The 26,084-nt window shown below is 37.8% G+C and overlaps 2 protein-coding genes across 2 annotated transcripts in view; both read right to left on the reverse strand.

The window, feature by feature from the left end:
* frmd4a (FERM domain containing 4A) overlaps positions 1-17,351 on the reverse strand; it is a 221,781-nt gene extending 204,430 nt beyond the window's left edge. Inside the window, exon 1 of the mRNA XM_049483655.1 lies at positions 16,964-17,351. Coding sequence (XP_049339612.1) covers positions 16,964-17,008 — 45 coding nt within the window. The 5' untranslated portion in view covers positions 17,009-17,351. The remainder of the gene's footprint in view (positions 1-16,963) is intronic.
* Positions 17,352-20,772: 3,421 nt separating this feature from the next.
* On the reverse strand, positions 20,773-26,084 carry LOC103029820 (uncharacterized). Its single transcript, XM_007250926.4, has 2 exons — positions 25,973-26,084; positions 20,773-23,571 (listed from the first exon to the last, which is right to left on the reverse strand). The coding sequence occupies exons 1-2, from the start codon at positions 26,067-26,069 to the stop codon at positions 21,383-21,385; spliced, it is 2,286 nt and encodes a 761-aa protein (XP_007250988.3). The 5' UTR covers positions 26,070-26,084; the 3' UTR covers positions 20,773-21,382.

A 26,084-nucleotide genomic window follows, 5' to 3' on the forward strand; every position in this document is an offset into this window, starting at 1 on the left:
ATAAGCACTGAGCTATGCAGTAATGGAACTGTGTTTTCTCTTTTCAAATATTTTTTTGGGTTCAATTGGGGAAGAGTGGGCGGCGAGTGGTCCAGCGGTCTAAAGTGCTGCGACTATCACCGGGAGGTTGCAGGTTCGAACCCCCGCTCATGCAGCTTTACCATCAAGCTGCCGGCGCTCAGAGGGAGCAAAATTGGTCCTGCTTCCTCCGGGTGGGTAGATGGCGCTCTCTACCAACATCACTTGTGGTGGCTAACTTCACATATATCGGAGAAAGCATGTGTTAGTCTTCACCCTCCTGGTGTGTTGTGGCATTACTAGTGATAGGGGGAGTCCTAACAAGTGGGTTGGTTAATTGAAAATGGGACAAATTAGAAGAATTGGTAATATGGTGGGTGACTCTCTGGTCAATAAATGCTGTCAAATCTATACGGCAATGCCCAAAAAAAACAGTAGAAAGCCATCCATGGACATTAGAGACAGTTGCCACAGCAAAAGCAGGATCAACACTGTTTCTTAAAAAAAAAACAATAATAATAATAACAATAAAATAGGTGTCCCAATACATTTTCTAATATACCGGATAAAAACCTATACACAGATGTACACAATGTGGCCCTGCAGTCCAGCCAGTACTAATCAGACTAATGTAGGGAAATGCAGTGGAGCTCTACAGTGGAAAGCAGCTGGCCCTTTTTTACATTTACGCTTTTGAAAAAGCTTCAAAGAGCAGAGCATCTGATGCAATTTAGTGGTCCAAGCATTGCAAGCGTACACTCTCTGTCTCTCCCTCTCTCTCTTTCACTTCTCTCTCTCTGTCTCTCTCTCTCTCTCTCTCTCTCTCTCTCTCACACACACACACTCACACACACACATTAATCCATAAGATTTATAAATAGACAGAGCAGGAAGCAGCACCCCATTGATCAGCTCATCCACTAGTGATATTTAATCTAGAGGCACTGCTGCTGCTTTATATGCACAATTAATATTGATCATCACACACACACACACACACACACACACACACACACACACACACACACACACACACACACACACACACGCACACACACACACGCACACACACACACAGAAGTGAAAAGTGGTCTGTGCTATTGACCCATATATAAATAACATAGATCGGATGGTATTGGAGAGCTTTTGAGTTTTATTTCTGTCAATTTCAATTTCAGACTCTTCCTAAGGCCATGTTGCTCTTTCTCACTCTTTCTCTCTCCTCCATCTCTCTCTCTCTCCCAACCTCTCTCTCTCCCTCTCTCTCTCTCCCAACCTCTCTCTCTCTCTCTCTCTCTCTCTCTCTCTCTCTCTCTCTCTCTGATCAGAAAGCTGTACCATGCTCATATTCCCCTCACCCCAGAAACCTTCTCAGACCCTCTGCATGATGTCATACTGCAGAATATCATGCAACACACACACACACACACACACACCAGACCAGACAGGACACGCTCCCTGATAATGTAATGACCTACTGTGAGGTGACTCACAGGACAATAGCATGACAGTACGATATACTACACTGTGCTTCAATTTCTCATGTGACATAACTCACATTATCATCCCAGCTAACACAACATTAAGCAAAGTTTTTTAAGGGTTCCAGGAAGAGTAGACTGTTTTTTTTACAATCTTATTTTACAATAGCACAATATCCAGCTCTGAGAAAAAATAGAAGAGACCACTTTAGTTTCTAAATTAGTTTCACTGATTTTGCTATTTATAGGTATATGTTTGAGTAAAATGACCATTGTTGTTTAATTCTATAAACTACTGACAACATTTCTCCCAAATTCCAAATAAAAATACTGTCATTTAGAGCATTTATTTGCAAAAAATGAGAAATGGCTGAAATAAAAAAAAAGATGTAGAACTTTCAGACCTCAAATAAAGCAAAGAAAACAAGTTCATATTCATCAAGTTTTAAGAGTTAAGAAATCAATTTGGTGGAATAACCCTGTTTTTTTTTAAATCACAGTTTTCATGCATCTTGGCATGCTCTCCTCCACCAGTCTTACACTTTGATTTTGGATAACTTTATGCCACTCCTGGTGCAAAGAAATCAAGCAGTTCAGCTTGGTTTGATGGCTTGTGATCATCCATCTTCCTCTTGATTATATTCCAGAGGTTTTCAATTTGGTAAAATCAAAGAAACTCGTCATTTTTAAGTGGTCTATTTATTATTTTTTTTTTTTCAGAGCTGTATGTGCACAAAATCCTTCATAAACGGACAAGCCGTTGGACTGCTGAAGATGTGTTAAGACTCCATGGACCCCCATTTCTGCACACACACAAACACACACATTCATACACAGATACACACATGTAAACATAACACTGCTATCACGTACAGTACACACACCCTGTATATACAAACAGCCAACATGAAGCCAACGCAACAGAAGGCCAGTGCTGTAATAATATTCTAACATGATTAAGAGCGAATGAGGAAGAGACATCTGGTGTGTGTGTGTCTGTGTGTTGGTACGACTGCATGTGTGTGTATGTGTGTATGCCCTGGCGTGCGCATGTCTTAAACAAGGTCTAAACCTAATTTGGCCCCTGCATGTTCTATACAAACACAGTGGACAACAAGGTTATAGCAGAGGCAGGCTGGCGAGAAGGATGATCTCAGTGGGTGTGTATATGTTTGTGTCTGTGTCTGTGTGTGTTTGTGTGTGTGTGTGTGTGTGTGAGAGAGAGAGAGAGAGACAGCAGAGTCATTCTTCTCCATTAGCCCCCTGTCTACTGCCCACAGACTGTCTCAGCCTATAAGGCATCGTAACGAAGATGCAGTGCCCAGCGCAGCCCTAATTAAAGGCTTATTACCTTTCATATGCACTTCATCACAGAGCACGCTGGTGGATCTGTAATGACAGCAGCGCTGCCGGCCCAAAGCTCCGAGGCTCATTCAGAAACACATCAGCTCTTCAGATCTTTCAGAGCAGATCTGCTGTTTGTTCTCATTTGAGAGACGTGCAGATGGAAGAGGCGCAAGATGAGAGACAGAAACACTGTCTTGAATATCCCATTAGGAGCTTGAAATACAGCTTTTGTTGAAGCTACAGAGTTAGAGAGAGAGAGAGAGAGAGAGAGGTGGAGGAAAAACCTCTTTCCTGTTCAAACAACACATTTCTCTTTCTAATACTATATGGACAAAAGTATCGGGAAACCTGCCCACCCAGTGTTTCTTCTGAAATCAAGAGCAATGAAAATAATTTATAAATTTATAAAGTATTGTTTAAATTTTACACTTTCCAATTCTTAGATATCTTAGATATTCCATTAAATTTAGATTTAAAATGGCAAAAATTTGCAAAATGTTTAGGTTAATATAATAGCTTTAATTTTTAAGCTGTGATTCGTATATTGTAGCTTTTTATTTCCACATCTACAGTTACAGCATTATCAACAGTGACATCCACTTTTTTCCACATTGTACATTGGGTGTGGTCCTCTCCCTGGAAAAATGAGCCTCCATATCCACCTCAATCTGCATCATGGCAAAGAAGGGGCCATATTTGTTTACTTTGTGTTAAAAGTTCTAGTGCAGCTGCAGAACAAAGATATACACTGCCTGGCCAATAAAAAAAGGGTCACACACTCTAATATTTTGTTGGACCATGTGGTGAACTCTCAATCCATGTATAAAAAAAAAAGATGCTCCCTGAATCACTCTTTCACAATTCCAGCCCCAAGAATCCTAGCATCGTCATTTTGGAATATGGCCGTGTCAACAGGGAAGAAAAAAAATCCATTGATGGAATAACCTGGTCTATATTCAGTATATTCAGGTAGTCAGCTGACCTCATTCTTTCAGCACATACTGTTGCTGAACCTAGACCTGATCAAATGCAGCAGTTAATATAGGGATATTGTATAGGAAAGTTTTGCTTAAATAACAGTGTTTTGAACACAACACAAAAATATCATGGTCATGAGGAGTCCCATTAAACTTATATCCACCACCTTCCCTAGTAGAGGAGCTGTTTCTATAATTAACAGGCAAAATGTAACACATTCAACCGTCTGCTCTTTGTGTTTCATAGAGAACAAACCAACACCAGACCATCTTAACCCAGAGAAATGGATTCTCAGTACTGAAGTTTCAGTAGGGGGTTTGATGTGAGGTTTATCTACACATGCTACATACACACCCTATGCTCCAGTGCACTTAGATTAGCTTTAAAGCTAACACGTGTTCTCTGACAGCCTCACAGAACCAGATGCATCTGCTTCAACAGAGCTTCAGAACCGTGTTTTCCTCCACAGGATGGTATGAGCAGATGGACCGACATTTGGGTGGATGTGTTAAATTTAGTTTCTTCAACCCAGACAGTTAATAGTTAATAAAAAGTTAGCGAGCTTGCTCTCATACAAACATGCTCCTTCTATTACATTGTCAGTGAAACACTACAAACATGGGGATTTCAGGGATCCACAGTAATTTCCGATACTCCACCAGTATTAAGCATGATCCAGGTAGAATTGGGTCTGTATGTGAAGAAGCTGTGAGAACTAATGTTTTTAGCAGTGGCGTCACACAAAAGGAAGAAGAAATCAAGAAGGTCATCACTTATGTGATGCACTTAATCATGTGTGACCTGTGTGGACTACTTCACGGTACTGTGCGTTGCTAAGGCAACCAGACAACTTAAGATCTGAATGAATGAGCACAGAATTGCTTGTACTAGACATTCTAAAGCTGATCATTATGGTCTATCTAATGTTTGCGGAATCAAAAGAATCAAACGTCTGTTATAATCCAAGGCCAAATAGATTCAGTGCATAGAAGCATGTGAGTGCTTGTGAAAAACAATTGGATACCCAAAGAAAACCATTGATATCAGCAAAGAAAGACAGAAAAATAACTATTATTAAATCAGACTTTCCGCTATCTACAAAACAGTTTACAACTGACACATCCAACAATATGGCCAAGTTTGACCCAAAACCACAAAATGTGCAATAAACAGCCCTTAAATTCCATCATAGGATCTACAAAGTACAGCATCTACCATCAGAACGCAGCCTGGTCTCAAAATGTGTTGATACAGTGTGTGATGTGCACAACTTACTGACACAACCAAGACCAGCAAACTTGAATGATTTAAACACAGTGTTACAAACTTATTAACTGTATTTGTATTACCTGAAACCTAAACAAAGCCTAATTGTAAGCTAAACCTAAACTAAATGTAACCTAACTCTAATCCTAACCCAGTGTTACTATTACGGTTAAGATTTTCAATTCATTAATTTCTTATTTAGAAGCATCATAATGGAGACAACCTGCCTGAATGTAGCTGCAATGACACATGTTTTCTCAATTCTTCTTCAAGTTTATATCAGAGAGATGTGTGTATTTGGAAAACAGCCCACACAATCAGTAAATGGGATCTGTAGTGTGAATAGTACAAGAAACAGTCGACACATATTTCATACTTACCTCATGTATTTGTATCCACCATTCAGTGTTGGGTGTTCATGCACTGAAAAAATGTTTGATATTTTCACTTATTTTGTCCTATTAAATATTTAAAAATTACTTTTATCTGGCTCTTTAATTACTTTGAGGGCCTATTTGCATGTTTCTCCTCCTCTTATGTGTTAGATCCATGGATGAAGTTCATATCTAGGACTAGATACTATTTTTTAAGGCCAAGTAGGCCTACAAAATCTGTTGCCTTGTTGAAAGATATTTTCCTCAACATGCTAGCTTCCTCCAGGAGTGTTTTCCCTCAGGAACAGACACTTCCTCTCCAGCTGGATCAGTTGTGGTGTAAAGCTCTTTGCGCTGCTGTGAGGAAGCAGATCAGATAGGTAGACACAAACACAGAGAACTTAAAAGAGGTTACTCCACTCCTCCACTCTGGCAAACGACTCCCTATAGACCATCTCAACCTCTGACTGAATCATCACTCCACTTTTACTGCTACAGCCAGGCGTAGTAGACATATTTAGCAGCCATGTGTTTGCTGCCAGTACTATCAGAACCTGCTATAGATAAAAAAAGACCTGGTTTCTTTGACCACCAGTGTCTGAAATGTGTGGAAAAATAAGTTATCTACCATGCACCATCTAAACCAATCCAATCTAAGGCTATGCATAGATGAATGTGGCCCAAATCTGATTATTATTTTAGGCAATTTACGCTATCTTTCTAATGTGACCCATATTCGACCTTTGTTTAAATGATGTGCATGCGCAAAAGAGCAACGCTTCACAGTAAGTTTCGGTTTCATCCTGGGGAGCATTACTGAAGCTACTAGGTAGTTTAGGTGCCTGACTGCTGGGCAAAAAAAGGCCTCTTATTAAGCCACAAACCATTTTTTTTTTTTTTCGTCCTTGGTTTCTTTAAACTTTGTTTTTACGCATTTCATTTCCCTTTGACACTGCGGCAGTGTCCTTTGCCAGAATTTCGCTATTTCATTAGAAACACACCAGTTGTGACACAAGCCTTCTAATATTATTGAAGCAGAAACATCACCCCACATATTTATGGGGTTGCTTACCTCATTATCTCACCAATAAAACCCTCACTCACTCTGTCGTACTTTTATCCTTCTACTGACATCCATTTTCTCCTTGACTCTGCAGACTGAATCACACTGTTGTGAATTGGATATGTTTCAGATTTCAATAACATATAGTGAAGTATCCAAAATTAGTATCCTTTTTTATCTACTATTTATTTTATATTTATTCACTGTTACACTTTGTGCAATAATACTGGTCCACCCTACCATAATCATAGCTCTATTTTTCTTACTATATATATATTTTTAAGTATCTTTTTTTATATATTTCCTGTAATTTTTTTGTATATATAGATTAATCATTATTTGTTTATATTTTTTCCTGACCTGTTTCTCTGTCCTTTCATCTGTACTGCTGTAACATTGTAAATTTACCTATTGAGGGATTAATAAAGGATTATTTTATCTTATCCTATCTTACTGAATTAGGCTGAAATTTTGAACCACTCTGGGAATTCTTCTTTATCTGGGAATTATCTTCATTTCTTATTTTTAGTACTAAAAATGCACAATCTTACAATATTTTGACAAGAGACGAATTAAGATGGCTAGTTGACTGGGTAAGAACATCCCCAAAACAGCAGACAGGTCTTGTGTGGTGTTCCTGGTATGTAGTAATCAGTACCTTCCAAAGGTGGTCAACACAGTCATTAGCTCCCAGGTCTCAATGATGCTAATAAAGGCTCTACCTTAAAACTTACAGGTCTTATAGAAGAATCTGCTGCTAATGTGCTAATGTCTTAGCGCAAGATATTACATGACACCTTCAGAGGTCTTTAGGAATCCATACCTTGATGGGTCAGACCTAGTTTGGTGGGCTGAGGGGGATCTACACAACTTCCACTTTCACTTAAGTACAGGAATTGTGCAGGTTGTCCTGCAAAGATTCACTAAATTGTGGACATTCCTTGTAATGAATGCATTTAGCTATTTCATGTTCATCTCATTGCTGATGCATATGTGCAAATGCACACCCACAGCTTGCCTAGTTATCCCTTTAGAGAAGTCTTGCCAATAGAATAGGAATCTCTAGAGCAGATAGATACATTAACCGATTGGCACAATGTCTAATTCCAGAGGGGTTTAAAGCTTTCCAAACACTGAGATGTTTAGCATTGGAACTCACTAATGCTCTTAAACTTAAATGCAATCAAATCCTCAGAGTGATGCTCCAGAATCTAGTAAAAAAACTGACAAAAAACTGTAGAGACAGTGACACCAACAAAAGCAGAAAAGATAAACTCTTTTACTATGCAATTAATTTAGGAAAAAGTAAATTAACAGGTGTCCCATTACTTTACATTAAGTGCAGCCAATATTTTGTGTGCCAGTTTGGAGCCACTCTAATATCTGATCACTTATTATGTAATCGATAGTGTGAAATTCTAATTAGTTTACAAGCCAAACAACTCCATCTCAAACAACACAAGTGTGAATAATGGAAGAAAACAGCACCATGCTAATCTACACTCCTCAGCTGAACGGCACTGAACTGGAAATACCAGAGCATGTAAGTTACGTTTGAATTTCACCCAGGAGCGAGAGAGAGTGAGAAAGCGTGAGAGAGAGATAGGGGGGTGCTTTGTATTCTGAGAGGTTCCCTGCAGCGCTTGACTGTAATCCTCTTAGCCTGCATGTGCTAGGCCCTCCTAGCACAGATACGCTAACCCCAATATAGCAGAAATAGCATTCACACGTTTTCTTCTGCAGTCTGTGTGTCTTATAGTTTCATTTGATGCACAAGTGAATGTACAGATCACTTAAAAATGATGAGTTTCTTTGATTTAACAATTAAAAACCTCTGGAATATAATCAAGAGGAAGATGGATGATCACAAGCCATCAAACCAAACTGAACTGCTTGAATTTTTCACACTAGGAGTAAAGGCATAAAGTTATCCAAAAGCAGTGTGTGAGACTGGTGGAGGAGAACATGCCAAGATGCATGAAAACTGTGAATAAAAAACAGGGTTATTCAAAAACTTATTGATTTCTGAACTCCTAAAACTTATGTTCTTGTTTATGCACCTCAAGGTTGTATATAATGCACACACTAAAACACACCCTTGAACACACAGGTTGCAGGCTGCTGCTGCTGTCCTGGTTCATAGGGAGGAGACAGAGGGTGGGGCAGGATGCAGCGGTAACCATAGTAATGGAACAGATGGGCAGGCGCGGTGTCTGTGAATGGATAAGGGCGTGTCACTGTGTGAATCCCAGACAGAAACATTAGGAAAATCATAGACACGACGGATACAGAGTAGAGGTAATATCTCCAATGATCCATGTAATTATTGCTCATCTCTCAAAAGCTTTGTCATATTTGGACGCCAGCTGCACTCGTACGTCAATTAGCATGACACACCATACGAAAATGTGATATACAGCTCTGGAAAAAAAATAAAACCACTTAAAATGATGAGTTTCTTGATTTTACCAAATTGAAAACCTCTGGAATATAATCAAGAGGAAGATGGATGATCACAAGCCATCAAACCAAGCTAAACTGCTCGAGGTTTTGCACCAGGAGTGGCATAAAGTTAGCCAAAGCAGTGTGTAAGACTGGTGGAGGAGAACATGCTTCTGAATCTTTTTTGTTATTTCAGCCATTTCTCATTGTCTGCAAATAAATGCTTTAAATGATATTTTACATATACCTACAGATAGCAAAATCAGGGATTGATTTAGAAACTGTTCCCAAGCCATCCTCTGAGGTAACATTATCACATGGCATGTCAGTATACTTATAACCATAATATACTTTTTTAATGGTTAAGTAAATCCCAATTAATTATTATTAATTATCACTAGTTAAGACATTATTAAACATTACTTGTCATAAATATGGTTAATTAATGTATCCTTATTGTATAGTATTGCCATTAATATTTAAAATGTATAATATAATTTATGTTTATTACACATATATACATGTATAAATGTGAATGTATTTACTTGCCAACCAAAAACATGTGTATGTTTAGTATATTATGCACACAAATTTGTGCCCCATATATTTGACACTACATATTATTACGCAATATATGTTTACCTATATTTATTATATATTCTTTATCATATGAGGTATGTGCATGTATATTCATTTTTAGTTTTAGAAGTCCGAAATGTGCTATCGATATTTCTCCTATAAAATTATATTGCCATATATATTAGATTTCCATATGGGCTATAATTGAAATTAATGTAACGTAAGTAATTACATCTTTTTGGTCCCTTTATCATGAAATTTTAAATTTAATGCCAACAGCAGCTGCTCAGTTTTATAGATATGAGGTATTCTCTTCACGTTTAATTTGTTCTTTATCCAGCCTGCATTAGATACGTTAATGCACTGGGAGTATTGATTGTGCATTTAATATACCATGATGTGATTCCTCTGAAATGAAATGTGTGCGGCTTTGTTTTATAAATGCATGAGGATTGAATGGGACTGTGTCTAACAATAGAGTGGTGCACTAACTGATATGATGTCATTGTGGCTGTAAAAAGAAAGAGAGAGAAATCTCGGGGGGATGTATTTTCTGGAGGGATGTGGAGGGAGGTGTGTGGATGGTGGGGGGGATGAAAGCAGGAGAGATAAATGAATGGAGATGAAGGACCCCTCTGTTTGCTACTTAAATACTACACACTAATGAGAGGTAGAGGAGTAAGAGCCCTTCATCAGCTCTAGCCTGGCACACACTCATCAACAGATGTCCTGCTCACTGAGAGAAAGAGAGAGAGAGAGAGAGAGAGAGAGAGAGAAAGAGAGAGAGAGAGAGAGAGAGAGAAAGAGAGAGAGAGAATTCCTCATGGGCCGTTGGGTTTGGTTTTTGGTGGTTAATTGTCATTTGTGTGCTTTTTCTCGAGAGTGTGTTTCTTCTCCTCGATCTCTGCGGAGCGGGTTACGGGCGAGGGTGTGTGTAGGTGAGGAGATGTGTTATTTGCTGTGGTCTGTCCGTGTCTCACAAATGTCAAGTGACTTAATTAACACTCCAGCTGAAATATTAATGTTCACAGCAGACGCATCATCAATATTCATCAGCCAGCAAAAGCTGCACAAACTCATGTTAATATTTCATGAGGCAGAGCGACTCTAACATGATATGTCTGTGCATGTGTGCTTGTGTGTGTGTATGTGTGTGTGTGTGTGTGTGTGTGTGTTATGTATCTGTGTATGAATCTGCAGAATCCAGCATTAATAAAAATACACCCACAGAGATGATGTTTAAGACTGTTTTCGAGGAAAAATGATCATCTGCATCATAAAGCTATAAAAAAGCTATAAAATCACTGCTTATCTGTTTATGCATTTTCACTGTTCTCTTAAAACCCTGTACTTTTTGATATAATGCGAATCTTAAGGATGTGTATTGGCAAGAGCTTGATATATTGTGATACTGTAAGCAAGCCTATATAGGTATATAGTATAAAGCATATTTATATACTATATGTACTATATTTAACAATCATATTTATAACATCTGAGTAAAGAAGGTATGCAATTATGACTGGGTACAGCACTGCCATATAGTGGCTGTGGCTTAACCCTGCTATTATGTTCTGGGTCAATTTGGCCACATTCAAGTTTAAAGTCTCTAAAAATGTTGTAATTTTAATTTTGTGCTTCCTATTTATTATCTTATTTGTCCTAATTTGATGAAGACATTGATTAAAAATAAAATTTTATATATATATATATATATATATATATATATATATATATATATATATATATATATATATAACATATAATTTTAATGTCTGTTTTTATTAAAGCTGTTTTACATGTATATAGCATACGAAATATCAATATTCACACACATTTGTTTAGTTCTATAATCTTTTTCTAATTTTCCCTTTACGTTAGGCCCTAACTTAACAACACAATACTTATATTAGTGTTATACTAGTATTATAACACTTATAATAATGCCAGAACTGCAATATAAAACAAATAATCATACAATCACTGGCACATAAACTTTAGTAACATGTTTAATCATAATCATTATAATCTGGAGGTTTAAAGTGCTGGATTATATTGATCCCAAGAATAAAGGGTGTTAGTAAAATTGAGGATAGCAGGAAGGTTAAACACTAAACTATCAGGAGATCGCCGGCTCAAATCCTGTTCATGCAGCTTGCCATCAGCTGCCGGAGCCCTGAGAGCACAATTGGCCTTGCTCTCTCTGGGTGGGTAGAAGGTGCTCAGCACAAGGCGTCTGTGAGCTGATGTATCAGAACCGAGTCGCTGCGTTTTCCTCCAAGTGCGCTGTGATTCTACTCAGCAATGCAGCATCGGCAGCAGCTCAAAAAGAGGCGGAGTCTGACTTCACATGTATCAGAGGAGGCATGTGCTAGTCTTTTCTTCCTCCTGGTGTTGGGGTCTTACTAGTAATAATGGGAGCGGGTTGGGTAATTTGCCGTATAAATTGGGGAAAAAATGGGAAAAGAAATCAAAATAAAATTATATATACATATAAAAATACTAAAATGCAAAGGTACTATTAATAAACAATCTTTCTTGTTGCTTCGAAAGTACAGTACAGTATTGCAAAACAAAGTGAATAATGAACATTACAGCTAACAACTTTTTGGTTAGAAGAACACTTTTTATAATGTTAGTATTCGTCTAGCTGAGAAATGTTCTAATAATGATGTGATGCAAACCATTATTACATTACACTTTTATTAATGCAATGTTTTTCCTTAATCTTGAAGAGTAACATACTACAGTACAGAGTTTGAAAGGAGCTCAATAGCTTAAAACTCAAATTAAAAATAGAGTCAGAAATACTCCTTTCATTTTAGAAAATACATACCTGTGTGTTTCCCTTTTCAACGGTAAACAGGTTTAAGGCAGTAGTTAGCATTACTGCTACTGTGTGTTGACTGATTGGTAAGCTGATGCTGGAGTTACAACCAGAGTGTGTTAAAAAAAATGTATAACTGGAATTTAAAAGCTTTAAAATGTACTTCTGCAGTGCTGAAACATTTGTTGAAAGATAGTGTTCTGTGTTGAGACAATTAGTAAATTTTTCAGTATACAAAAGATCAAACATTTATAATCTATAATTTTGATCAATTATCTTACAAACCTGGAACGCATTCTGAAGTGGGTATTCTACTCTATATATGTTCTCTAAAAAAAACAAAAAACAACTTCTGGTCAAAGTTTAACGGTCACTCACCTGCGTGGGAGGTTGTGTGAGAAATGGACTGAGGCTACTTTCTGTGGAGGACCTTTTATTGGTGGATTTAAGCACTTCTACAACAATGGAGGAGGCTAAAACCTTTAGAGGTAATTGCTTTATGATCTTAAAAAAAGTTATTTTAACATGATCTTTACCTGTTTGGATAGTTAAATCAATCAAGCGAACTATCTAACCTATCTAATCAGGAGCTATGTTACCTAAATAGCTAGCTAGTTTCTTTTAATTTAATTTTGATGTCATATCACTTAACAGTTGTGTTTTAGACATTCAGAAAGTCAGTTAATTGCAATTACAGTGTATACAATCTAGCTAAACAGTTAACTAAGTGTTGACTTAGTTAATCGTTGCCTGTTAAAAGAGCGGAAAGAGCTTGGTCTTAATACAAAAGAGCATGTAGGACTTATACAAATATATCTTGGTGTTTAAATGGTACCAATGTGTACTTTTTCATGTTAAAATAATTAAAGCCATAATTAAATCTGAACATAAAATCTGACCCTATAAATCTACTGTTTAGAGCTTACATTTATGAAAAGGTTGCCTCTGAGTACAAAGCAGTATTTGTATCATACCTCAACTTTTTACTGTGTGTGCTCTGTTATATTTAAAATATTTAAAATGTGTGAGCAGTAGGGGTGGGCGATTTGGCCCTAAAATAATATCACAATATTTCATGGCAAGAAAAAATATATATTATTACACACAATATAATACTGCACACCCCTAAGTGATTAAAAAATACAAGAATTTTATCAGATTTGTAACAGAAGTCAATGATCCATGATGTCATGATGCTAATAATATAGCACTCCAAATATCTTTATCTATCCAGGATTAAAGTAAAATAAATGATATTGGACAGATATAATCTGTCTCTAGTAGATATATAATGGTAAATGGGATGGGAGATATGGCACGATATTTTAGGGTATAATATCGTTCACGATATTAAACATTTTGACAATATTATCATGTACGATACGATATGGAACACCCCTAGTGAGCAGTGTGTCTCCGCTAAAAGTAAAAGTAAGCTCTGTAATGCCTTAAGCTGCCTTTAAATGTAATTAAATATATGGAAAAAAATATAAAAAAGCTTGAAAAATATGAAAGATGGTGCGTATCCAGGCAATGTGATTTTGTGTAATTTCGTTATTGTAGTAAAAGAGTGAGTGAGAGAGCGAGAGAGAGAGAGAGAGAGAGAGAGTATAATACAGAGTATAATGTTTTTCATTCCAACACAACTGAATTAACTATCAGAGCTATTCCAACTATGAATATTAAATGTCTCAAAGTGTGAATAACACACATTCACTAGCCTGTGTGCCACTGTACACTGCAAGTTTTCTGTTTCAACACTGTTTCTTCAGATTAAAACTGAAGCTCTAACACTATCAACAGTGTCACCCTCTGCAGCAGTTTTACTGGATTATATTTTTTTGTGAACACAAGAACCATCCAGTATTTAAGTCTGAAAAAAAGAGTTCAGAAATCAATATTTGCTGAAATAACCCTGTTTTTTAATCACAGCTTTTATGCATATTGGCATGTTCTCCTCCACCAGTCTTACACACTGCTTTTGGATAACTTGATTCAAGCAGTTCAGCTTGGTTTGATGGTTGTGATCCTTGATTTTTCTCTTGATTATATTCCAGAGGTTTTCAATTTGGTAAAAAACTCATCATTTTTAAGTAGTTTCTTATTTATTTTTTTCCAAAGCTGTATATGAAATATGTATCATAGATAAATGTGCATAAATAAGCAAGCAATGGATTTCCTTATTTAGTATCATCATCATAAGATCAGTTTTGCATTATGTAACAACAACATGCAACCGCAAATATTTGAAGAATGTGTAGAAATGGACATGATGGCACAATGGTTGCTGGATATGGATGCCCAGACTATTTAAAAGTGTGTTTAAACGTTGAGTGGACCAGGACAAAAGTATTGGAACACCTGTTCATTCATCATTCACTGCTTCTTTTGAAATCAATGGTATTAAAGAGAGTTTTCCTGCTTTTGTTGTAGTACCTGTCTCTACTGTCCAGTGAAGACTTTCTAGTAGATTTTGGATCAATGCTGTAAGGATTTGATTGCACTTGAGACAGTAGCATTAGCGGGGGCAGGATATTGGACTGAATGATCACTATATACCACCACCTCGTTCCTGACTCTCCGACATATTAAAGAGGTATTGGATGGAACGTTATCATTCTGAAGAGCAGAGCTCAATGTTGGGGGTTTATAGCTCTTTAACCCATGACTGGCTTTAGAAATGGTGCCAATGTGTTTTGTTTATCAGCTCCAGAAAGTATTTTTATTTATTTATGGACAATACTTCTGTACAAGGATTAAACACTTGCTTGTGTGTGTGTGTGTGTGTGTGTGTGTGTGTGTGTGTGTGTGTTTTATCATTGTCAGCGATGTGGGTGCAACTTTTTAGCAGAGGTGTCCAGACACATTTGTACCTATAGTGTGCATGTGTTATTTATTTATGATGTTTAAAGTGACATGGTCAGCGCTTAGACTGCTGTGCCACTTGGGAGCACCAGGACTTTTAATCAGGGAAGTTTCTACCACAGTTATTTCACTTTGTGTGGATCCGTCTCCTGCTGAACCACATCTTATCTTACTGCCCTACTGCACTTATGTTCGAGCAGATTCACAGGAAAGGACTCCTCTGAAGTACAAAGTAGTATTTTAAACCCCCAAGAGGGAATAAGTGTGTTGAATTTTACAGCATATTTCCTGTCACACAGGACTGCTGTGAGGAAAGTGAGAGAGGAAGTGAGCTAAGGACAGAGAGCTGAGTGTGGAGTGATTCATTGAGGGTCTTATACGTGCTGGTGTGTATCTGTAGTAAAGGACATATAAACGAGCGTCCGGCTGCAGCGCTCCATGGCTTTTATCAGTCCAGCCAGGTGGAGCAGGAAAGAGGCAAGTACAGATCAGAGAAAAGGGAGGAGGTGGGGGGGGGGGATGGGAAATGTGGTATCTGCTGCTTATTACACTCCTCTTTCTCATCTCTCTCTTTCTTTCTTTGACATTCCTTTTTTATTTCTCTCTCAGAAATATGCTTGGCTCATTGCCATGGAGACAGAGCCATTCCAGGTGATGTAGTGGGGTGCGGCAATGGCATGCTTTCACCGTTCCAGGCCACTTTGCCTGAACGAACACACACACACATACACACACACACACACACACACACACACATCGAGAAAGAGAGAGACCTATGTGGCAAGTCTGCGTTAAAAAAAAAGTAAAATGATGATAAATGATAAATGATGAAAGTCCACTTTGATTATTGTTACAGTATTGTTCCAGACTTATGGATTATTAATGCCTTTTCCAGATTTGTATAACTACAGATATTCCAGATTACTACCGTTTCTAGATTTGTCTAAATACTATATGAAATGGGTATTATACCAGATTTTTACCATTCCAGATTTTATTCCAGATTCTATACTTTCATTATTCCAAATTCTATTTCTATTTCGAATATTTTGATTTTCAGATCATTCTTATTCCTGTTTGTTCTTATTATTTATTCTGTATTTATATTGCTCTGTGTTACTTCAAACTATTTTTCCAGGTTTGTCTCATTCCGTATTATTATTATTCCACATAAAAAAAAGTTAACACAAGATTATTATTTCAGATTATACTCAGTTCAGATAACAATTTTATATTATCATGTGCTCATAAGCTTATGACTTCTAGAGCAGCACATCAGTTCAAATCAGTTCCAACTCTGTTCCGAAAAGTGTTCTGCATTAGACAGTGTATGTATAGTAGTTATTGCTGGTAAAGGCACACGCTGGCACTGTGCTAAAATTGTCGACGTTGCATTGTATGTTCTGCTGCGCTGTCCTACTGCAGAGGTGCACGTGCTCCAAGTGCTGATGCTGGGAGAGAGACTGTGTGTTAGTGTGTGTTAGTGTGTGTGTGTGTGTGTGGTAGGAAAGAGTGAGTAGAGTGAGAAGACAAGACAATAGTGAAATCCATTGGAGAGATCCTGACTGACAGACAACATTTGAAGAGACTGTCCCCCCTGGGTGTGGCATGCATATATGTGTGTGTGTGTGTGTGTGTGTGTGTGTGAGACTGAGTGTGGAGTGTGTATGTGGCTATGTTTTTTTTTATGTGTGGAGTCACGGAGAAGGGATGGGATGCTTACCATAAGGAGACAGACGGCAGATTCAGGCATCAACTGCACAGCCATTGGTCCTCAGCGTCCAGCACAGGTGATACACAGCTTTCCCTCTGCTCCACTGGACCTTCACCACTGCGCAGCGTTCTAGACAGGTAGCACACACACACGGGCAGTCCAGCCACGTCCAGACAATCTCGCACCCCCTGCAGAAGCTCCAGAGATTCAGTGCAGAAAAGGCTCAGGTAGCACTGCCCGCTTCTTGGCAGGACTCCACCCCCAGTGGTCAGTCTCTGTTGGGCTACTCTGCTGACCTTGGCTACTGGGATGCTTTTTGTCTTTGGGATCCAGCAGCAGCAGCAGCAGCTCGGTGAGCTCACACACTCCTCTCCTCTCTACACACGCTGCTGCCTCTTTGATGTCAAACAGCCGGTTAAAGCCTCCTCCTCCTCCTCCTTCTTACACACACACATTCACACACTCCCTTCCTCCCTCTCTCCCTCCCTATCTATCTCCCTCTCTCTCGCTCATACACGCACACAAACAGACAGACCCATACACACTCCTTCACTGAGAAAGGGCACAGATCAGCATCTCACGAGTGAGCAGATACACACACCCTCGCTCATGAATTTGTCTGATCGTGCTGGCAAACACAGGCTGTGTTTCTGCTGAACTGAGAGAGAGAGAGAGAGAGAGAGAGAGAGAGAGAGAGAGAGAGAGACAGAGAAGCTGTGTTAGGTAATATCAGCAAACACGCATTACTTATATTACACACTGAGCTGAAAGAAAGGTATAGAAAGAGATAAACAAGAGAAAGAAAGAAAGAAAGAACACAACCATCTTTCAGGAGGGTAAAAAAAACAGGTTCTAATTTTTTAGCCAAGAACAGACAACTGAGGATGCATTGGGATTTTAATATTAGTTTTAAAAGACACACAAGAGAGAGAGAGAGGGAGAGAGAGAAAGAGAGTTAGAGAGAGAAAGAGCGAGAGAAAGAAAGAAAGAAAGAAAGAACCAAGTCAGAAGTCAGACCAAGTCAGGTTTTAATTTTTAGCCAAGAACAGAATGTTATAGGAAATATCGGAAAACACACATTACTTAAATTATACACTGAGCGGAGAGAGGGAGAGACAGAAAGAAAGAAAGAAAGAAAGAAAGAACACAAGAAAACCAAGTCATATTCTTATATTTCAGCCAAGAACAGAATGTGCTATGAAATATCAGAAAACACACTTTACTTAAATTATACACTGAGATGAGAGAAAGAGAAAAGACGAAGGAAGAAAAAAGAAAGAACACATCCATCCTTCAGGAGGATCAAAGAAAACCACAGAAAATCAAGTCAAGTTCAGATTTTTTCAGCCAGCTGAGGATGCAGTGGGATTTTATTACCTATGCTAATGCTTATGCTTTTGTTACTAATTTTGACATATATTTGTCTCCATAATTTAGCCAGTAATTTAGACTCCCCAGTCACTTCCAATGGAGTGTAGGAGTGTAAGAATAGGCACATGCCTCCTCCAATACATGTGCAATACACAAAGTCAGCACCCCATCTTTTTGACCTGTCTCCAATGCAGCATCACTAGTCATATAGCACCAAATTTCCAGCTCTGATACACAAGCCAGCTGATGCCTGTGCCAGTCAGCCTTTTGAGTGATGATGAGAGAGAAAGTGCCATCTATCCACCCTGAAAGAGCATGGCCAGGTGTGCTCTTTTGGGCTCTAGCTGCTAACGATTAGGTCACATGACTTGTAATCCTTTTAGGGTAGAGATGTACTTGGTATATGGCCATTCATTAGCATAAACATCTTGTTGACATGAATGGTTTGTGTTGCCTTTCTTTGGATCATAAGTGCTCATTACTTTGGTTTTAAATATGTTTTCAATAAATCTATGCCTGACTAATTGCATTGCAAACTGGCTGTGGATTTAAAACAGTATCATACTGCATCATAGTGTTGTTAAGAATTAACAAAATTTTGGGATATGAACCACGCCTCAATTTCCCGAGCTCCTCCCCCTCGTCCTATATATATATACCTTCCAGGTGCTCACCTACGCGACTTTCGACCTCGCACCCGCCTCCACCCCATCACCACCCTCATCTTCACTCTCATCTTCATCACTCATCTTCATTACTCCTAGCTGCGGGGGGGACCTGGCTTGAGAACCGTCTCAAGCTGTTCTGAACTGTACCCCAAGCAACATCATCACAGTTCCCCTCCCCGCATCGCGTAGGCGGGGTTCATTATAGCAAATTTCATAATAATTGTAAAGTAAATAATTATACCTCACATGTAAATTATTTCAGGTGAGTAATGTGGTTGGTTAACCAGTAACAGTAAATACCTGTAATTTATCAACATAATAAAGCATTTTCTTTATTATTTCATTTTCTACAGAAAAATATTTAATTATATTCAAATATTCAATATGCAACTGCGTGGGGTATTTCAGGTAAAACTGTTACCCAATTTTTTAGCAGGAAAAGCTTCTAAGGTTTTACTAAGTTACAGACTGTAGAAAATAGCCTATATAATCTTAATACATTTGAATTGACACTTTGCCTTCACTTTGGATAGAGTTGACCTCAGATTTTAAGAAAATATTACCTAATTTGACCATAAAAAGGACAGTAAATTTTGAGTAAAAGTGCTGTTTGCATTTCCATTGCATTAGATTTCTAGGATGTGTACAACCAACACAATGCAGTATTTAGGAGGCAAACATTGTGCGTATGGAAACGCATAGTTATCAACAAGTAGATCTGTAGCCGTAGTCTGCTGAGCCCCTTGAAGTTCCTGTATTGCTGGTATTGGTATTGGTTAGTGGTCAGTCTGGCTGTGGGTACATTTCCACTCTCTGTCTGTCTGTGTTTGTAAGGTGTCTCTCCTCTCATTCCTCACCAAAAAGAGGCCAGGAAACAGCTGCGTCTCTCTAGGGATGTAACACACTTCCTGCACACATCAATAGATGACTACTACAGGCTCCATCCCACACATACACACATGCACGAGACATGGTCAAACCAAACCCGAAAACACCTTTCTTTCTTTTTTTTTTGTTTTTTTTTTTTCTTTTCTTTTCTGTTGCTTGTCTCCTTTTACCACTTAATATCCAAACTGGCCTCTCTCTTTCTCTCTCTCCTTTCTCCTCTCTCTCTCTCTGTCTGTCTCTCTCTTTTTCTCACTCCAACCTGGATTAATTAGGAAGGAGTAGAGTGACACAACAGGAGAAAGGAAGCATGAGAGAAGGTGATTAATTAAAGACACATTGCCTTTAGTCTGATTCTTCTTTAACTTACTGAGCATAAAAACTCTATATGTCCAAATACTTGAGAACACTCCTTTTAATCAATGCATTTAGTTACGTTATGTAGCACTCATTGCTGACATTGATGTGCAGATGCACAACACATCGCTTATCTAGTATTTTAGAGAGGTACATTCATTAGAATAGAACTCTTTGAAGCAGATAAAAATGCACACCTATTGGACACTATTGACACCATGCCTAATGCCAGCTGTAGGCTAAAGAGGTGTAAAACCCCCAGCAATGAGCAGTGGATCTGTGTTCTCTGGAATGATGGTGCTGCTCCATCCAATATTTCCAGGGTCCTTTGGGGACCTTTGGCATAGTGGTGATCTAAATGTTAGCAATCACATTAGTTCCAGTTGGCCCAGTTAAATGCACTTTTGTTTGTTCCTTTCTAATTTTTATTTACTGCTGTACATTAGTGTATGCATAAATAAAGCTTTTTAGATGTACCAAAGACCCCTCCGAAAGAAATGATGAGCAGAGATGTATTCAAAAACATGCGGCACATAGTTTTGATGCTTCAGTTAATTTTATTGGTTAACAGGATGAAAACAGAAATTTTAATCTGATTAGAAAATCTGACAGGATTAATATGATTAGATAGAGAGATTGATAATCTAAACAGTGCAAATAAAGAAATAGTCTCAATTGTTAGTTTTGTCATATTCAATTGCGTTTATCCTTTAATGAAAGAAAGAATGGAATATATGTAGTAAAAGTTTAATCGCTATCACACAAAAACCCTGCATCTCCATTGGGAATCTGCTGTCAGCACTGTTTAGGTTGTGCAGCAGTCTGTAAGTTTTTTAAGATTTTTTAAGATTTTAAGATTTAGAATACTTTAATTTAATTTAATTACATTTCTGTGTAAAATTCTGCGTTTCTAAGTTTATTGTTTTGTGCCATTACACTGAAAGATTCCCCCCCTCCTTACTTCTTCCTAGTAATTTTACTGCTTTCAAATTTAACAGAAAGCATCTTTGGGGACTGCCACTTTAATGTTAAGATTTTTTTTCCTTTCCTTGTAGAGATACAAAGTTTTTTTTTTTCTGTGACAGGACAATATGCAGTTCAAACTCGATGGAATATCATCAAACTGAAATTTTCATGAACAGGCTCATCAGTAGAACTGACTTTCCTCTTCCTGTGTCATGGGCTTAATCTCAGCTGCTGACTTGGTCTCCTCTTGTTTCTCACTTTGTGGCTCAATTCCATTCTTCACAGCTGCCTTCATTGCCAGTTTCTTCTCTTCAGAAATCTGGGGCAGGACCTCATACAGAACGGTCTGGATTTGAGTTATTCGGTTCTGGCATTTGAGTTTGAAATTTGTCTTGTTTGCTGTGACAAGTTTGCTGATGTTGTCTTTTGCAGAAGTATAATTCCCCTTTAAGGTGACAATGGTTGCAATGAATTCTTGTCCATTAGGATCCATGGTCATCAGTCTTCCCAGGGTACTAATACCTGTCATCAGGTACGAGTTAGACACTTCAGTGTAGGTGGTGGAGATCATGTTAATCATATAGGCAGTTGCAGAGGCATTTAAGGCGCACATGTAGATTTGATCTTTAACAAACTCAGAATAGGTGTAGTTGTACTTTACAGTTGTATCAACAGTCTGATTAAAGTTCTTCAGGTGTACAGTCAGAGTAGTCTTGATCAAGTTTGAAAGCATCTGGAAAAAGGACACCAGGTTCTCCCACTGTTGTCTCACGTTTCCCATTGCCGCCAGGCCTTTTGCCAGCACCTTGATTTTCTTGTTGAAGTCCATCTCCTTGGGTATAAGACCCTGCAACTCTATCACAATGTTGTCCAGCTCTTTACTCGACCTCTCAACGTTCTCCAAATACTTGTCGTACCTTTCTGTCGTCTGCTTCAGCAATTTTTCACTTTGTTCTATTTGGAAATAAGCTAATTCAGTTTGTAACTGGATAAAATCTTTTCCAGACACCTCCTTATTTTGCTGTCTGCTTGAGTGGGGTGGTGCTCCAGAGAGTGCTGGACGGCCGGTGTAAGCCTTGCTTTTGGAGTCAAAGGTCAGTGCTTTAGTGTTTAGGTCCTTAATGGCCTTGATCTGTTCTTTCGCCTTGGCATCATCACATTCCCCCTTAGGGGCATATTTAGCCAGTTCAGTGCAAATGTCAATACCTTTGTTGCAGATGTCCAAGGCCTCATTTTTAACCTTGCATTCACCTTCCTTGTTTATGGATTCTTTTGCATTCTCAAAGTTCTTCTTCAGATAATCTGACCTAGCAGCTTTTTCCTTCTGGTCATACAATTCAGCCCAGTTTATCTTGTCCTCTGTGTAGAATCTGTTCATTTCTACACTCAGTATCAGAATGTAGTTAGATTGAGAAAGGATTTTGGTAGTTGCGATTTCCTCATCTGTTTTATTATTTTCTTCAGGGGTGGCTTGACTTGTGGTAGACATTCCTGCAAAAGTATTGACTACACCACCTATGACTTTGACTACATTAACCCCAGCATGGATATATCCATCCACAGCTCCTGCACCTTTTGAGATCGCTATCCCAGCTGAGACTGACATGGCCTGCTCAGTGAAACTTGACAGTATCTTCTGTCCCAAAAGGCTCCATCCACTTGGTAAACCATCCAGTGCTTTCTCATACCTTTTCCTGTCCTCTGCGAGATGATCTTTAACCTTCTCATACTCAGCTTGAACCCTCTTTTTTGCTTCCTCCGCTGACTTCTCTCTCAACTTTTCGGCTTGAATTTTTTTTTTTATTTCTTCTAGCTCAACGTTGTAACCTTGTCTTGCGTTGACTAAAGCTTCCACAAATTCTTGCATCAGTTTTACGACATCTGAGAACTTTTCCTCAGTTGCGCTCACCAGTTTTAAGCATTCTGATGATATGTTTTCAATATTCTGAAGCACAGCTGGTAGGAATGCTTTGACAAGATCATTGTCTTCCTGGATCAGGATGTCAACAGTGTGTCGGATGTAATCTGGGACCTGTCCGGTGTACAAACGAATCTGGTCCATGTTCTTGTGAGCTTCATTAAAAGCTTGCCATCCAACATTGCATACTTGCAAGAGGCAGGCTTTGAAAGACTCAGGGTACTTGATGAATTGGAATCCATCTTTGGGTGCATTTTTATTGATGGAGAAATCTTCTTCACTCGAAACACGAATCAGTTCTCCAAATAATGCGATGGACTGGGGTGCTGATTCCAGAAGCCTTTCCCAGTTACAATAGGGCTGCATGTACATTGAGAAGTCATCTCTAAAATCCTGGGCTTTTGTGAGGCTCCGATTTGCTTTATTGAACTTGGAGACAGCCATTGGTATTTCTGAAATAGATCAGGACAGTATTTTTGATGAATCACCATAAAACCTGAACAGATGAACATGATCAGCCATGATATTAGGCTGATATTAGGATATTAGGATATCTGGATGCTTATTTCAAATGACTTGCAGACAAAAGAACTGTGCTCCATTGTATAATTGAGGCAGTTTAAACACTTTCAATTTGATAAGTAAGCAGTGTATAGTCTTGTAGTTTGAGGTATGCAGTTCTTCATAATATAATGATTGACTGCTTGGCCACAGTGTTTAAGCCATAACCTTTTGTTGTTTTCCTAACTCCTGTAAAAATATTTTTTTGGATTTACATGTTTTTCTTTGGATGGCAGCAAAATATATTATGTGTCACACTCTATTACCTTTTAGACCTATTATTTTTACACCAGTTCCACTGATGGAGCATTGTTCACCATCCTAATGTTGGGTTTGATGGTGAATAAGGGTCTCTGCTCGTGAGCTGCCTTCTCAAGAGAGATAAGCAATGCTAGTTTGGTAGTCAGTCACACTCTTTCCTGTTCCAAATAATGATTACTCAACAAAACTTTACAACTACAATTTACAATTTCATTTCACCACCAGTGTTAAGTTTGACAACACATTTTGATTTAGTTTGTGACGAAAATGCCATTTAGTTTTAGTCATAATTTAGTTATCTGAAATGTTTTTAGTTTTAGTCTAGTTTTAGTCGACTTAATATCATAAGAATATAGTCGTCTAAAACTACAGTAGATTTAGTCTAGACTAAAATGGGTATAAAAGGGTATAAATGCTTTTTCATCTGTTCCCTCGAATTATTAACTATAGACTCATACAAAATGAAACATTTATTAACCAGCTGTGTAATATTATTGAATGTTTGGATGTGAAATATATTTATATTTATATATGATTTATAATACATATATTATTATTGTAGGTATGTGACTGTTTTAAAATATTTTTAATTAAAAATTTAGTTTTCAAAATCAAGTCATAATTAGATGTGTGGAATGTAAAACCCTAAATTAAAGCATTTAAATGATTAAATACAGAGCTGTAGATGCAAAAACACAGCTTTAAAAGAGCTAGTTGTATCTCCAGCACTAACCCAGCACACCTCGCTATGTTCTATAAATGAGCGAAAAACATACATTCACACAATGTCCTCTAGAGATGCTCTCAGGATGTACTGAGAGACTTTATGGGGCCCTATCTTACACCCCGCGCAAGGCGTGTGGCGCGTTGCCATCGTACACCCGATCAACAGTCTATTTTTACGCCTTGCGCACGCGTCCTTAAAATAGCAATGAACTTCTGGAATATGCGCGATTGATCCTGTGGAAGGACATCGAAATTCAATGGTCAGTGGCGCACCAAAAACTGAATCACGATCATCCTGCGCCCTGCGCTCCAAAAAAAACCCATACCATCACTTCTTTAACACAGTACAAAAAAAAAAAAAACTTACCCAGAGCCTTTAGCAATTAACTATAAAAATAAAATATACTTAAAAATCTGCATAACAGTTATAAGGACTTATATTTATGTTCAGTACGCAGTTAATAACTGTAACTTAATTTCAGCAGACACAGGCATTCTGCTGTTTGAGAATTTTAACAGATGCTTATTCTCACTCAAATGCTGGAGTTTTAGAAATAAAAAAAATAAACATAATGGACAAATCGACTAAACATATATTTTTTTTATTTCACTTCACTATTATTTAACTAAAAATTCACTTTTATTATTATTATTATTATTTTATTATTATTCTGAAAAATAAAGCACATTGTCACCCTGGCCTCTGGGTGTTAAAATACACAGAAATATAAAGCTATATGTTAGCGTTCATTTATTATCACCAGGACAAATTTATACAAATATTAAATATATTAATTAATTAATGAAAATCTGAAATCCTCAGGATTTTTTTTTTTTATCGTCTCATTTTCATTAAAAAAAGGTTAATTGACGAAAACTGTGACGAAAATTATTCATCAAGGAAATTAACACTGCGTACCACATGTGATGTGAATGACAATAAAGTATCCTTGAATCCTTGTGTATCAGCTAATTATTAACCATTAAAAAAACATGTATTAAAACATTTATAAATCATTACAGTGCTAACCGAATATATATTGTGTATTCAATTTGTAACTTTGTGTATCATACCTGCTGCTGGATGTCTAGAATTTCCCCTCGGGGATCAATAAAGTATCTATCTATATATATATATATATATATATATATATATATATACACTTTATGCATCCAAATCCATGATGGTTCATTAGCCTGTCCCACCCAGAGCACAATATATTTCATAGACATGTAAAAAGATACATTTCCATCTACTGCATGAACTCTAGTGGTAATAAACTCTACAGAAGAACAGAAGTGTACCTGTGCGCTGTGCAGACTTCGGTTTTCCACTGCGGTCTGGACGATCCAGTAAGCTGTTGAAGAGATTCTGAGCGGATGTCTTCTTGCTCATGGACATACGCTTTAAATACTG

The sequence above is a fragment of the Astyanax mexicanus genome, chromosome 9 (assembly GCF_023375975.1).
Source record: "Astyanax mexicanus isolate ESR-SI-001 chromosome 9, AstMex3_surface, whole genome shotgun sequence".
NCBI lineage: Eukaryota > Metazoa > Chordata > Actinopteri > Characiformes > Acestrorhamphidae > Astyanax > Astyanax mexicanus.